General features: G+C 33.3%; 2 protein-coding genes across 2 annotated transcripts; both read left to right on the forward strand.

Annotated features, from left to right (window-relative positions):
- The first annotated feature begins 2503 nt into the window (after nt 1-2503).
- LOC105167362 (ethylene-responsive transcription factor ERF054-like) lies at nt 2504-4820 on the forward strand. The gene has a single exon (XM_011087049.3). The coding sequence runs from the start codon at nt 2962-2964 to the stop codon at nt 4177-4179; it is 1218 nt and encodes a 405-aa protein (XP_011085351.3). The 5' UTR covers nt 2504-2961; the 3' UTR covers nt 4180-4820.
- A 6160-nt stretch (nt 4821-10980) lies between these two features.
- On the forward strand, nt 10981-13722 carry LOC105167364 (protochlorophyllide oxidoreductase C). The gene is made up of 4 exons (XM_011087050.3): nt 10981-11141; nt 11262-11351; nt 12122-12647; nt 13037-13722. Exons 1-4 carry the CDS (start codon nt 11100-11102, stop codon nt 13549-13551), a joined length of 1173 nt encoding a protein of 390 aa, XP_011085352.1. The 5' UTR covers nt 10981-11099; the 3' UTR covers nt 13552-13722.
- The last annotated feature ends 3025 nt before the right edge of the window (nt 13723-16747 follow it).

The following is a 16747-nucleotide window of genomic DNA, read 5'->3' on the forward strand; positions in this document are numbered from 1 at the left end:
GGAATCGGGGTCGCATGAAGTACCAATGACCTCCCTAGGAGAGGCCGCGATTGACCCCGAGGTCAAACTCGAACTAGACTCAGACTCTAAACTAGAGGAAGATATTTTAAAAGCAGAAAATAATTTAAAGTACCTGAAAGAAAAAAGGAGGCTAAGGAGGATGATCGTTAGAGCACCTTGAAAGTGATTACAGAGGGGGCGGTCAAGAGGTCAAAAGAAGGACTATATATAGTGACAAAATGAAAAAAAAAAAGCGCGCCTTTCCAGGGTAACAGGATGATGACACGTCAGCCATGATCTACGGCTGAGGCGCAGTGATCTGACAGAGGACTGATCGACTTCTACTAATGTAATTAATGATACTAGAAGAAGTAGGGGAGTAATGATAGGGGTAGTAGCCCCCTAGCGAGCAGAAGCACGAAAATCTAAGGAAAATTACAAAAGTATGACAAGATCCGCGTGTAAGTCTACGGGTCAGATCGATTGACCCGATCCGCCCGATCCAACCCAAAATAGAAACCCAGCTTATAGATCGTTGGATCTTTTGACAGGCATGCTTCCAAATACTGCCACATGGAGCCATCTCATATGGTATGGGAAACTATAAATATCATCAATTATAAGCATTTAGGGGAATTGTATTTAATGCTTTTCGACCCTTTTTAAGCCTTCCAAATCGTATTCGACCCCATTTCATCTAATTTAAGCATCGCAGGGCCTTAGGTGGGAGCTCCTAACGTGTTTTCTATTCTCAGGATCCACTTAAGGGAGCTTAAGGAGAGTTGCGACCCGACCTACATCTACCCAAGGTCACGACCCGACCTATCTTTAGCAACCTGAATCACGTAACTTAGATTATTTAGTATTTTTATGCTTTAATTTTTTAAAATAGTATTTTGCTTTTGCATCATTTTTATTTTTGTGATTTCAGTCATTTTTCTCTTTAATGTTCATCCTTCTTATTGGAAAAATAAATGTGCATCTCACGTGACCGCTTAAAATTAGGATTGTTGTTTCTGTTGATTCATTTTTGCCAGTAATTTCACGATTTCAATCCATTTTTTTGCTGGAGTGTGAACTCCAATAAAAAATAATGACTGATGTCACGAAAGTTGAAAATATGTATGACTAAAATGTTACCATATTAAGTTAAAACACGAAAACGCCAAGTTACCAGACTAAAAATCCATTTAACCCTATTTTTTTTATTTTATTTAATATGTACATGCACTTGAAAAACAAAATACTATTGCCTACACTTTTAATAGATATAGACTAAAAGTCGTGGTACATCATGGTTAATAAAACTGATGTAAAAACTTAGCTTATCCATATATATAAATTGTTTTGGCCATAGTTATGAGCTATGGTGAATATTTTTGTCATGGCTTTTAGCCATAACAAATATTTTAACAACATACGCAAAAAGCGCACCTACCAACTATTACGTGGCTGTAGTTAATACTTATTTACTATAACTATTTATTTTTAACTATGACAATTAGTTATTATTAAATATTATATTTCTTCTAGTAACTTTATATACCTAAAAGTTGTTTTATTTAGGAAAAAAATTATATATACACAATGTATATATATTAAATAAGATAAAAATGCAATATTATTTGAAATGTTTAAAAACTAAACCAATTAAAATAGATATTTCTAAAGATCCAATATTCTCTAAACAAGTAGAAAAGTAAGACTTAGATACCAAATTGTTTGGTTATATTTTTAAAGCATTTTTTTTATTTTTGAAAAATAGAGAAAAGTGCATGTAATTTGTTAAAAGGTATATATATGCTTAGCCCTTACTCTATATTTACTTACACTATTAAGAAGTGACAGTTTGGCTAGTCATTGAGCAAATTAAACTTGCATTTTCAAGTGTAAATATAATTTTTTATATTATTTGGCTTTTTTTTAATAATTACTTTTAGAATTAAATTTTACAGAGACGACGTTTTGATAAGAGCTGCTAGTTATTTGTAGCTTTTAATCCCATCATTTTTTTTAAACTCAAGTACCGATTATATCCATTAGGTAATTTTTTATTTTTTTTCAATTAATCTTAAAAATCTGGTTAATTTTGAAATTCAGCTGCAACCTCCATAGTACAATAAATTTATAATAATAAATTCACTATACTTGTTTGGATAATTTTATATTTCAAAAAATTAAAGTATAATTGTATTTTCATTTTAATTTAGTTTTAATAAAGTTGAAATAATTTTAAATTAATATTATTTGAAATTCTTTATTTAAATTCATCGGTCCAAACAAAGCCTAAAAGATAAAATCCAAAACTTTTAGGGGCAAAAAGGAAAAAAGGAAAGAAGAAGAAGAAGGTTGGAGTAAAAGCAACGGAAGCAGAAGAAGAACAGTAGCAGCAGAGTAAAAAAGACGAAAGCCGCGTGGGACCAAACACAGCAGCAACAGACCAACCACGATCCTTCTACACACACACCAAATCTTTTTCTCTTCTCTTATAAACCCTACTTCCGTCCCCCCTTCCTCTCCCCCCACTCTCACACATTCCTCAAATCAAATATCATCATCTCCCTCTTTTCTTAATAACTTTCTCTCCTCCTAATCTTCCCAAGTATCCACAGTGGGAATTCGACATTTGGGTTTGTGAAAAAAGCCGCTCGCTCTCTCACATTTGGGATGGATTGTTCAACAAGTTTGAGATTTCTTTGTTTTGTGATTTCCCAATGAGTTTTAGCTTCTGGGTTTTGGGAATTTGCCTGAGTTTTGAACTGGGTTTTTGTTGTTTTTTTTCTTGGATTAACTGAGTTGGTGTTTGATTGATCCATCCCGAATTAGAACCACCTGTTTTCTTGCTTCGTTTTCTCTTTTCTTTTGTTTGTTTGTTAGTTTTTTTTCTCTTCCCTGAAATTTAAGGGAGCGAGCGGCGGAGAAACTGGTTTTTCTTCGATTTGTTTGGTGAGATTACTGTCCATGGACCGAGGCAAATCGAAGAAGACGGGTGAAAAGATGGATTGGGAGAGAGATGAAGGGAAAGAGTGGCTTGAGAGGCAGCAACAATGGAACCCTGTTTTTGATGAAGTTTCCATGTCGAATAGGCCTCTCAAGAAAGTCAAAAGCCCTGAACGGAACCAAGACAACCCCTTCAACTCTTCTTCATTACCTCAGCAGCCAGCTCCACAGCCTCCAATGGCTTTTCCATCTCCTTATACCGGTCCTGTTTTTCCATTCTCATTGGAAAATCCATCGAGCTCTGCTCCATTGCTTCGACCACCACCGCACCAGAATCAGCAGCAGATGATATCCTTCGCTCCACCTTACCCAAACCAGCACATGAACTTTGCCTTCCCGCCGTATTTTGCAGGGGAGGCAGCGTCGTCGCCGCCGTCTCAGCTTCAGCAGCAGCAGTTGCTTCAGTACTGGAGCGACGCATTGAACTTGAGCCCAAGAGGTAGGATGATGATGATCAACAAGTTGGGGCAGAGTGGGAAGCCCTGGTTCAGGCCTTCGATACCGCCTCTTTCGGCTACAAAGCTTTACAGAGGAGTGCGACAGAGACACTGGGGCAAATGGGTCGCCGAGATTCGTCTCCCTAGAAACAGAACCCGTCTCTGGCTCGGCACTTTCGACACTGCCGAAGAAGCTGCCCTGGCCTACGACCGCGAGGCGTTCAAGTTGAGAGGAGAGAACGCAAGGCTGAATTTTCCCGAGGTCTTCATTGGTAAAGACAAAGAGGCAAAGGCGTCGTCCCCTTCGATGTCGCAGGACAACATAGAGTCCTCCGCGGGGCCGGTCCCTAAGCCCCCGGCTACTGGAGAAAGCGTGAACTTGCCGGGTTCTGATAAGAATCCTGATGCAAATTTAGGATTTGAGGCGAGTGAGGCAACGGAAACTGATCAAGTTCAAGGCAATGTGGATAGTTCGGGCGGAGGAGAAGGCGCTTCGCCATCTTCTGAATTGGTGTGGGGTGATATGTCGGAGGCCTGGTTCAATGCGATACCGGCAGGCTGGGGTCCGGGGAGCCCTGTTTGGGATGATTTGGATGCCAACAACAATTTGTTGCTGCCCCCTAATCTTCCCTTTAATCAACAAGACTCGCAGCATGATTCTCCTTCTCAGAAGCAGAACGATAATTGCTCACCATCGTCATCATCATATGGCAGACCCTTCTTTTGGAAGGATCAGGACTGAATGATTCAACGGCAAGAAAGCTCCATCAGGATTAAACTCTCTCTCTCTCTCTCTCTCTCTCTCTCACACACACACACACACACACTGTCTCTCTCTCTCTCTCTCTTACAGACCACAACCCACGACCATAGATTCTTTTCCAGGTAGCAGACATTTCACTATGTCTCTGCAAGTCCTTAGTTTCTTGGTTTTTTCACTTTGATTTCGTTTTCTTCTTATAGGAATTCCAGCCCGTCTTCCTCCCTCCCTCTCTCTCTCATCTCTCTAGAATTCCTCATTGGTTGCACGTTTTTCTGATATCAGCCTTTGAGTTTCTTTGGGAGAAGTTTATCAGCTGCAGAAGGCTGCATATTTTAGGCCAACTGCATGGAAATTCACAGCTTCACTTCATGTAATTACATCACTAGCTTTACTTTGATGTTTGTCAGCATATCATGAATCCTCCTCATCATCATCACATGTAGGTAGGAGTTTGATCATCACAGACGGAGACGGTTTTGTGTTCTCCTTCTTAGTGAACATCCATCACTCGATCTGTCTTTTTGTTTTTCCCGATCTGATGGAATAGAAGAAGACTTTTGTATAATTTGATGTTCGCTATATTTGATAGTTGTGCAACTTTTCTTTCTTTTTGCTTGATAGTCCCCTCTTTCATTTCTTGACTTGTCTATTTTTACTTAATATAGTAATGGTTACATTACAACTTTTTCTTGATTTTTGCTTGTTGATGTTGGAAAAAATACGCCGTCATAAACATCAATATTTCAATAAATCGATATCATAGATTTACCAGTTTAAATAATAAATATACATAAATGGTAATTTAATTAGTCGTTTCTAAAATAACCAAATTTTATATGCAAGAAGAAGCGCCTTGGTCTGTTATGAATGATTTTAAGTCAGATTATGAACGTGCGCACAAAATATATTAAAAAAGATAATAAAAACATAATTCTTGTAGTGTTTCAATATATTAATATTAGTCAATTTGATACGTCGTTCCTGCATATACATATATAATAAATAATCTTTCACGCTTTAAAATATATTATAAACAAAAAAAATATAAATCAATATATTATATTTAAAAAAAGCAAAGAAAAGAAATATGATTTTAAAATTTAAAAAATTTAATAAGTTAGTAATCTTATCAATTGAAGGGTGTTTTTTATTTTAGAAAAATAGATATAACAGTGACATTAACCGCAATTTCTGAGCATATAAAGTATTTCTTTTTTATTTTAGGACAGATATATATCTTTGCAAATATGTGTAATATTTATAAAAGAAAAAGTTTACAATTTAACCTAGAATAGATCTATTAATTTTAACTTAAAAAATGCAGTTATATTTTGTCATCTGAACCTTTTTCGGAGGGGGGAGGGTCAACTAATTACCATCTTAATTTTTAAAAATTTGCACTTTGCTATATATGATCGTTTTCATGGGTGATTTTTTTGCCGAAAGAGTATCACATGTAGTGCATATATGATATTTAAGGACAATATGACATGATATTTTTCACATCTACATTGCATCTTCCCGATAAAAAAAAAAAAAAAAAAAAATCAACAAGAAAACGACCATACATGACAAAGTGCAAATTTCACAAAATTAAGATGGTACGTTGACACTAAAAAAAGTTTAAATGACCAGGTGTAAAAGCGGGCATAATTCATTAGTTTTATTTGACCATGGTAGGTAAGTAGCATTCATCTGCAATGCTTTTTAAATTGTAGTCATTATAATGTAAGGAAAAAATGCAATTTACCCCTTGTGATATGAGAAATGAATAAAAAAAACCTCTGTGAAAAAAAAAATAGCAAATTATCCTTTGTATTTGGAAAAAAAAAAAAAAAACAAATTACCCCCCATCTAGACCATTGATAAGGGGTAATTTGCTCCAATTTTTAAAATAATGTGGATAATTTGCTAATTCTTTTTTCACAAGAGATATTTATACATTTCATATAACACAGGAAGGTAAATTGCATTTTAACACATAATATAAGTAACAATCAACTTCTCTGTAATGCAATTACAAAAATAAAACTGACCAAACAATAAAACCGAAACATACGTAACTCGATCCATCATTTATCGGATGAAAAGCCAAAAAACATGTAAAAATATTTCAACTTTATTAGGAATAAAATGTGATGATACTTGATAGCAACGCAAGTTCCAACTTAGTTAATGTCACAAACTTCGTCTTTATTCATCACTGAGGAATTAAAAAAAAAAGTAAAATAAAAACAACTAGAAGATAACAAACATAATACGCATGCGTTTTAAAGTTAATTTAATTTGTAAAAATCTCGTGGATTTTTTTGGGTATAAAAAGTCATTGGGTGTGCAACGGGGTGGGGCCCACTAACCGGCCCATGAGATCATCTTAGTTTCTTAATTGCGACGTCAAAGACATGTAAATTGGGATGATCACGATAACGACAATATCGCCAATGATGTCTTAGGCCAATTTAAGGTAAAGTATTATTTTATTCCGTTAAGTATATTTAATTTTAATTTTAATTTGATAATTATGTATATTTTTGTTTAGGTCCAGTAACTTACGAAATTGTTTACTTTTAGTTCTCTGACAGATTTTCGAATAATTTTACCCCAATGATTGCATATAGACTAAAAATTTCTTTCAAAAGTTGCATAGGGGTAAAATTGTTCGAAAATCTGCTAGAGGACTAAAAGTAAGCAATTTTATAAGTTACTGGATCTAAACAAAAATAAACATAGTTATCGGACTAAAATTAAAATTAGGCATACTTAGCGGACTAAAATAATACTTTTTCCTAAATAAATTTAAGGTTATGGCTTCAAATCTTATTAAATGTATGATTGTCTTGTCCACTTTACGTGAGTTTATTATAAACTATATATTTAATACTATTTAATCACTACAAACAAATTGAGTTTTTGTTGTATTGTAAATGATCACGGGATGATAATCATGACTATTAACCACGGTTAAACAAAATGAGAGAATTTTTTTTTTAAATTTTTACTACGATTAATCAATATTCGCCATGATTTTTTGCCATATCCAGAACATTCGCCACGATTTTATGGTCAAAACTAATGCTTTGGCCACCCCTGCAGAAACAACGATTAATGGCTGGTTCAAATCTGTAGTTGATTTGTATTTGCCACGATTATTTATTTAATTGAACTGTAGAAATATATTGATATATTAATTGAACTGATATGTTATTGAATTTTTTTATTAAAATATAACTATAATTATATAATCATCGTTTCTATAAAAATCAGAAGATGACGACGACATCATTACATTATTAATTTAAAATGAAAGTCTTAAAATAAATATGTAATAAGGTTGTGGTGAAGATTGGTATGTGGTAAAAGGGATGGTGGTGTTGATCACTTGAACCTAATCACGCCCAACATTTGATATCATGCCACTTTTTTTAAATTAAATTCTTATCCCATAGTTTGTGGAGTGTATATTTATATATATATATATATATATACATATATATATATATGTAGTATTATTTTAAAAGGAACATATTATTTTACGTGGAAGAACAACCTAGGACTATTTTATATGCTAAGGTTGCATGTAAAATTCCTCTAAACTTTTGGGTGTAAGGACAATTTTTCACTTTAGAATAACTGCAACCAAGGTTAAAATATAATGGGTTCTCTGTGAAAATATTAATAGACGTAAAGGTTTTTTTAGAAGAAAAAAGAGCAATACGATTTCATAATTTTTATTTTTTATTTTTTATTTTTTAAAAAGGCCGTATGATATCCTTTGATGATAGAGGTGATGATTTTTTTTTTATTTATTCTTTTTTAAAATTTAAAAGTCACGTACTTTTTTCTGAAAGTATATTATACTGATAACTTTTAAAATTAGATCTAATTACACAAACATCACTTGTCATTTGTAAAATTGCAACTACAACCTTGCGATTGAAGTTGTAATTAGAGATACATCCCCGATTTAGGGACTAAATTGTACAAGTATAGCCCTTATAAATTGCACAGACAGTGTCGTACCAATTCTTAAATATGATAATAATACCTCTAATTATATAATCTTTACTAATATAATAAAGAAAGACTCTCTAAACTCACAAACAACGGTTAGTGACGCTACCGCACTAATTTTTAAATATGACAATTATACCTCTAATTACATAATTTTAAAAATTAACTATAATTATATATATATTTTCTTTTTTAAAAAATGACTTCACGTCATTTTTGCATCACTATACCAATTCTTTGTTACGTGGATAAGTTAATTTTTTCTTGTTACTTTTTTTTTAAAAAAATATATATAATTTATTAGTTTATACATTTTATTTTATTTATAATATTTTTTAAAATATAAAAAATTATTTATTATATACATCCAAAAACGACGTACCAAATAGCCTATAGATATTATAATTAATAATTTGGCGTCAACATTGTGGGGGTCTCAATCATGAGTTGTATGGAATGGATATATGAATCCCATTTATGAAATTAAGAAGGTTTGTTAATAGAGTTCGCAACATTAATAATTAATTACACAAGTCAAAGTGAGGTGTGCTTTTCTGTGGAGGGAATTGCGTTTTAAATTGAAGGCTATTTGTATGGGCAGTGCCGTCCATACTTTGTTAGTTGGAGTTTCCTTTTCAATCTTCCTAACATATATTAATAATGCCCAATTAATTAAATTATATGATTAAATGGCAATGTTAATTGCTTATTTATTTGTATAGGTTTTTGTAGCTTCATATGATGCGGGCCGCAAGATAGAGGTCGGGTCGTTAAATTTGGATATCTTCAGGTCGGATCGCTGAACCCTTTTCAAATTTTTTGAAAGTGGATCCTGAGAATAGAAAACACGTTAGTCTTGCTGCGTGGCTCCTAAGTAAGGTCTTTCGATGCTTAAATTAGAAATGTGGGTCGAATTAGAAATTAGGGTTAATTACACTTATACTCCTTTAAAAATGTCAAACTGCACTTCTCCAAGAAAGTTCTGAAATTATGCTTACACCCCTGTCGTTGTGGTCTGGAAGAAAAATGACGACGTCAACAATAGTTACATAAATCTCCAGTATTACTTCTTATTTAAACTTTCATGTAATAGTTTCGTACTTATAAGAAAAAAAATATAAAAGTTTTAACCTCACTCTATATATATGTGATACGTTTATCACCTTATAAATATAAAAATATATATGAAAATATTAAATGAGGAAAAAAAATTAAATATTTATGAATTTTTTGGTAAACATCTCTATTTTTCGTCTAAACCCTAATAGAGTGGGGTCATATGTAAATAATTTTTTTTTAAAGGGATATAAATATAATTTCAAAATTCTTTAAAAAAAAAGTATAATATGATACTTTTAGAGGGGGTCTAGTGTAATTAACCCCAAACTTTATTATAGTAAAAAAAAAAAAAAAAAAGCCCAACCTTTATTATCTACAATGTCGTCCAAAGAACCTTACACAAAGCTATCCAGGCCCAATAGGTATTTGTGGACATATCCCGGAAAATAATTAAGCCTGTATGTTTATGTTTTTATATTTAGTGGAAGACATGCATTTTTAATTTTTTGTATATATATATATATATATATATATATATATTCGTGTAAAAATAATAATATATTTGGATTAACTAATCAAATTATATTTTATATTGAATGATAGTGTCAAATTAATATATATTTAATACACTATAAAAAAATACAATATTTAACCTTGACTAATTGTCATGGTTAATAACAAAATAGTCGTAGCAAATAGTCATTGACCACGGCTATTCAACGGTTGTTGGTCGTGATATATGCGAGGGTGACTAAAATATTTAGTCATGACAAATATTTACCATGGCTCTTAGCCATGACAAATAGTTTTTTCTTGGTGGAAAACCTATGCTTATGTTTGGATTAATGTTTTGGGTGTTTTTGTTTTGGTGTTTTGGAGATAGAGAGAGAAAAATAGAGATAAGTTAGTATGTGGTCGATAAAATGTGGTCGATAAAAAGTATATACCACGATTTTTAATTCATAGCTATTAAATTTATAACCAATAGTAATTTTTTTCCTAGTGTAAAAATACGTATAAACAAATATGTTTTCACCACCACATCAATTCTTTTGTTGTGTCAATAATACCTTAAGTTGGTATACTTTATTTTTTTAAAATATAATATTTTACTCTTATTTATAATAATTTTATCTACACTAATATATCTATACTATTATGAAAAAGAAATAGCTTATACACTCACAAACGACAGAAAATGGTATTATTGCACTAATTTAAAAGTATGACAATTATACTCCTAGTTAGATAATTTTAACAACTTATTGTAATTAACTTTTGTTTTTTAATAAAAATAACTTCACGTTATTTTAATACTGTCAAATTAATTCTTTCGTTTTATCGATAAAACCTTAAGTTGAATTTTTTTTAGTTTTTTTTAAATATAATTTCTTAATTTATTTATTTAATTTTTATTTATATATTTTAAAATATAAAAAATTATTTATTATATACATGCAGAGACAAAGTATCACAATCATTATTTATTTATATTTCATAGCTAGGTATCCCAAAGCCCAAATTTGAATTTGTTGTTTGGAGGTCAGTACTGTCCCAAATGCAGCCCAGCCCATGATCATCAGAAAAAGGTTTGTAATTCTTGCAACATCAAGACAAATCCAAAAAATCAAGTGAATAAATATCAAAGAGAATCCGAACTCAAACACTGATTGGACAACATAAGCTGATGTTGGATCCTTCAATCCATTACCACCTTATCCTCTCTCATTTCACCTTAATTCTTCACAGCACCTCTTCTTACACATTTCCTCATGAAACAGAGAAACCCCAACTGCAAATTCACATAGACAACAAACCAACTTCAGATCATGGCTGCTTTGCTACCCTCAACTCTTTCCATTCAGAAAGAGGTATGCACCCCACCGGTGCTATACTTTGTAAAATCTCAAGCATTTCCCGGTTTCTTTTTCTTTTCCTTTTGCTGATTTGTGGTTTTCAGATTTTAATTTGATTGTTGACAATGTTGTTAGAGCAAAGCAATTGCAATAAAAGAGACATCCCTCTTTGGAGCTGCACTGCCCACAAGTCTTAAAGCTGAATTCAGCCCTTGTTTCCACAAGGTAAATGTGGAGATGGGTTTGCTTTCTTTTTGTGAATTACATTGCAATTTGGTGCAATTCTTGCTAATGTAGCATTGATTCAGCACTTCTCTTATGCAATATCATGATCTGCAGTGTAGTTTCTTACTATACATCTCTGGAGTTTTTGGTTTTTGCCATGTTATTACAATTTAAGCGTGGGAAGACTGAGGTTATAATATTCGATAACTGTGGTTATAAGTTACGAGATTGCAAACAAGATCGTAGGAAGATGTAAGATTAAGTCCATGTTTGGTTTTGTTTTCATTACCAAATTTCAGTTTGTAATGGAAAATGTGTGTGTGTTTCAATTTTTTATACATTTTTGTGCGAAAATGATAATTTGTTTGGATTAGTTGATGAGATTATATTTTATGTAGTTGGTGATGGAAAACCAGTATATTTTTTATTGGATCGTAGTTATATTTTTTATTGAATTAAAATTATCAAAGCATTATCGAAACTAGATTATTAGTTTATTACGTTATTGATGGGAAAAACTTATATATGTATAAATAAATGTTTCATCACTGATCCGAGAACTAAAAATTGAGAACTTACGAGATGTTTCGTTCAAATCCCGTTATTGTGGGTGTTTGTCTTTTTACGTAGTCGTTTCGCTGTCTGTTTGCGTCTAATATATAAATGTAATGGATCGTACTTAATTTGTTGGAAATTGGAACACAATGAATAATAATGTCTAGTAAGTGAAGATATTTGTTATTTACAGTATGATGATTTTGGCGTTGCAGGAACTAAGGAAAAAGCTATCGATAGGACCAATTAAGGCACAGACAGCAGCTACAACTCCAGCTGTAAATCAGCCTTCAGAGAAGAAGACTCTGCGCAAAGGCACTGCGATCATCACAGGAGCTTCCTCAGGATTAGGCCTTGCCACAGCAAAATCACTTGCTGAAACTGGAAAATGGCATGTAATCATGGCTTGCCGGAATTTCCTCAAGGCCGAAAAAGCTGCTAAATCAGCCGGCATTCCCAAGGAGAACTACACTGTTATGCATCTCGACCTTGCTTCCCTTGAAAGTGTCCGCCAATTTGTAGACACGTTTCGTCGTTCAGGGAGGCCTCTGGACGTGCTGGTTTGCAATGCTGCCGTTTATTTGCCAACTGCAAAAGAGCCCACATTCACTGCCGATGGGTTTGAGCTTAGTGTCGGGACCAATCATCTTGGGCATTTCCTCCTTTCGAGGCTGCTGCTCGATGATCTGAAGCAGTCGGACTACCCGCAAAGGCGCCTCATCATTGTTGGCTCCATAACAGGTAATAATAGTCTATATTCACAGCATCCTCATTCTGTTACTAGGAAATCGCTCTCGAAGTACCTCTATGGAAAATCTCTGAATGATATATGACAGTTTGCTGTAATCAAAGCTGCTTTAATCTGAAATGTTACATTATCTAGAGGAAGTTGTTTGAAAATCGTGAGACAGATTGTGGAACGATTGCAAAAACTAAGAAAAGATTCATACAGTTAAAATGACGACCACTTGTTGACTACTTATGGTAGGACGCCTGAAAAATATTGTAAAATTATAATTGCGATCTTGACTGTAAAGTGTATGTTAAAAGTGTAGCGTTGGGTCAGAGTCTATGCTCCAACAATCATTATCAGAAATAGTAGCACAATTTTGATATCTATGCTCTATCAGGGAACACAAATACTTTGGCTGGGAATGTGCCACCGAAGGCCAACCTCGGTGATCTAAGGGGACTTGCTGGAGGATTGAATGGAGTGGGCAGCTCATCCATGATAGATGGTGGTGAATTTGATGGTGCAAAGGCCTACAAAGATAGCAAGGTTTGCAATATGCTCACCATGCAAGAATTCCACAGACGTTTCCATGAAGAAACGGGCGTCTCCTTTGCGTCCCTCTACCCTGGTTGTATTGCCGAAACGGGACTGTTCCGGGAGCACATACCCTTGTTCAGGCTTCTCTTCCCACCGTTCCAGAAGTACATCACAAAAGGCTACGTTTCCGAAGATGAAGCAGGAAAACGACTTGCACAGGTGGTCAGTGATCCAAGCCTGTCAAAATCGGGTGTGTACTGGAGCTGGAATAAGAACTCGTCGTCGTTCGAGAACCAGCTATCCAAAGAGGCCAGCGATGCAGAGAAAGCGCGTAAGCTGTGGGAGGTCAGTGAAAAGCTTGTCGGATTGGCTTAATGAGTTTGAATACGCCCGAACGCTCGTAATGTTTACTGGTGAGCAAGCAATTATTATATGAAGTCACTGTTCTTCGATTCGCTGCAACGAGAGAGAAAAAAACCCAGAATTCATGCATTCAGAATTAGTATGCATCACTTGACGGAAAAATTGGTTTAGTGATTTGAAGAACAGCCTGACAGTTTTGTGCATGGAAGATTAATGCTAAAGCAAATATGTGACATGAAACCATAGAAATTGAGGAAAAAGCAAACAAGAAACTGGCTAAACCAAAGACTCATCAAGTCTGTGAAAACCTAAATAAAAAAAAATGGCAATATGACCCCTCAACTCCTAGACAAGAAATTCCCCACCTCTAGCTCAAGGTGCAGATTGGGTTGGGCTGTCTCAGAACCGGCCCAAAAAAGCCTGTCTAATATCAGTTTACAACTGTTCATGATTGGTTTTGAGGTAGTCTTGAGCCTTTAAATAGGTTCCAATTGTTAAATTTATGATTTTATTATAAAATAAAATAAATAATGAATTAAATCATACAAAAAATTATAACTGGAAAGAAATAATAGTTAACTACAGGGCGAAGCTACATTGGCCTCATTGGTGTACCACCCATGGAGGGAGCGAAACACACGGCGGTTCCAAGGCGTGGTTTCACAACCTGATCGGATTGTGACGTTAGTTTTGGAGCAATTGCGTTTGAGAATTATGAGTGATAAACTTCCGTTAACTGTTAACACTAATTTATTACAAAGGACTTGGGAAATCCCTTGGGTTTGATAAATTTGATAGGCTTCTTGGGTGGGGGGATGTTTTTTCCTCTTTGTTTGTAATCTCTCTTTACTTAATTTGATGCAATTCACCTTTTTCCAAAAAATAATAATTAAAACTATATAATGAATTTAAATAATAATTTGATGAACAAGCTTAATAATAAACTTAGTTGATAATAAATTAAAAGATGTGCAATCGAGATCGCTGCTCGAAGTCTTATTTTTCGACACGGATCAAATACCTTTCCTATATGTGATATGTTATTGAACAATGTTTGTGAGTTCTGCAACAGTTGCATCCTGGAAGCAAGGGAGAAATCATTTTTAAGAATACTTGAGTGGATTAGGGACTATCATATTGGGGCTGACAGAAAATATAAATAAGCCTCAGAAAAGTGGTATAGAAGAAAAAATCTATCCAAAGACAAGAAAGATACTTGACAAAAGCAGCTGACTACATTGCCAAAAAATCAGGCCAATATAACTATGAAATATCTTGTTATGATGGGGGCAAAGTATGTGGTGAATTTGCAGAATTTTTCATGTAGTCGCAGGAAATAGGACTCGACTGGCATTCCATGTAATCATGCCATGGGCGCAATATGCAGTCAAGTTCTTGATCCGGAGAATTTTGTTAATCCATGCTACAGTATGCAAACTTTTAAAAAGGTGTACTAGTCTACAATCATGCCTGTAAATGGCCCTAAATTGTGGGCTCATATAGGAAATATTCCTCCTCTTCCACCAAACTCTAGGAGAAAGGCAAGTAAAATTAAGAGCTAGGAGAATGGAGCCAAATGAAATACCTAACAAACCGAGGAGAAGTAGCAAAAGGGGTTAGAGAAAGCCAATCAAGCTCAAGAGGCAGTCTTACACAGTGGAATGCCACTATTGTGGAGGTACGTACTGGCCATAACCAAAAGGTGGACAACATCAGCCCCAGGAAAAACTGACTGTAAGTATATATTTCAATTGCTTTATGCTTCTAATGTCATGTTTTACTCAAAACTGAATGTAATTTAAATATCTTGTTTTTTCAGGCAAGGAAAAGGACCATTTCAGCTCCTATGTTGTAATGTCACGAGTTTATATCTGTAAGTATCCTTCCCCTTAACTCATTTATTTCTTAAACTTCAAAACTGGTTGATATCTCTACGTAGTTGGCAAGGGAAAAATAGGGCTAAATCTGTATATTGCAAACAGCGAATTTTGGCTTCAATGCAGTTAGTTCGTTTTTTTTTTTTTTTTTCTTTCTTCTGAAGTCATAATTTTGCAATCCTATAGTTTAACATTTCCTCATAATAATATGTTTTTTAACAGGGTAAATTTCATAGCATTCACTCTTGTGTTTTCAAAATTTAATTAAAACCCCAATGTCTTAGAAAAATAAGCAAAAAACCCCTTGTATTTTATAAAATATAGTAAAAAACCCCTCTCCGTTAGAAATTAATGGAGAGTGTGTGATACTCATCTATTTTGCGAATGGATCTCATTTTTTAGTATTTTTTTGGGATTATTTTAAGTGTATAATGTCCATTTTGCCTCTTTCTTTTACATTAAATATATTTGAAATTAATTTATTTATATTATTATTTTATTTAAATATACTTAATTAATTTAAATTATTTATTTAGTCCAAATATAATACAATAAATTATATTTATTTATGAAATATATTTATATAATATAGAATACCTAACAGTATATAAATTTTGTAAAAATTAAAATTTGGAATTTAAAAAACATAATACAAGTTTAAAGTCACCTATAATAATTATATATTATTATCTCAATTAAATTTTTATTAATATAAATATATTTTGTTTATTTATAATTAATACTAATTAAATATCAAAATACAAAAAAAATAATATTAATTATTTTAAATTATAGTATTTATTATAAATAATATTTAAATTAAATATTAAAATTTAAAAAAATTAAATTAGTTTTACTTTTTACTTTTAAAAAATAGAATTTCTTTTTACCTTCTTTTCCGTCACCGACATATAGGGCCAGCGACGAAGATCGCCCTTCTTCTTTGGGCAACCACCATCGCCCACATCTAGTCGCCACCCATTCCAGAAGGGGGCAGCAAGGGTGACGGAAAGGCCTCTACCGGAGGCGGTCACACTGTCGCCCGCCACCCACATAGGCCGCGGCCATGGCCACCTACCAATACATATATATATATATATTATATATAGTGATAATATATTTTATATGTATATTATATATAGTGTATATATAAATATATATATAAATAAAAAATATATTTAAATTACTTAAAATTTGAATCGTTCATTTTTTATTATTAAAAATCATTGATTGTAATGAAAGGATACAACGACCAATTTAGCAAAAATTAACGTTGTTAGGACTTACCTAATGGAAGGGGAAAGTATGCAACATTTAAAAATACGAGATTT

This window comes from Sesamum indicum, linkage group LG8, assembly GCF_026168435.1.
Source record: "Sesamum indicum cultivar Baizhima isolate 11 linkage group LG8, ASM2616843v1, whole genome shotgun sequence".
Taxonomy (NCBI): Eukaryota; Viridiplantae; Streptophyta; class Magnoliopsida; order Lamiales; family Pedaliaceae; genus Sesamum; species Sesamum indicum.

Excerpts from the sequence above, each read along its gene's own strand:
- LOC105167364 (XM_011087050.3), top strand. The coding sequence starts at position 11,100 with ATGGCTGCTTTGCTACCCTCAACTCTTTCCATTCAGAAAGAG. Across the intron at positions 11,142-11,261 it reads CTCTTTCCATTCAGAAAGAG|AGCAAAGCAATTGCAATAAA; the intron begins GTATGCACCCCA and ends CAATGTTGTTAG. Across the intron at positions 11,352-12,121 it reads TCAGCCCTTGTTTCCACAAG|GAACTAAGGAAAAAGCTATC; the intron begins GTAAATGTGGAG and ends TTGGCGTTGCAG.
- LOC105167362 (XM_011087049.3), top strand. The coding sequence starts at position 2,962 with ATGGACCGAGGCAAATCGAAGAAGACGGGTGAAAAGATGGATTGGGAG.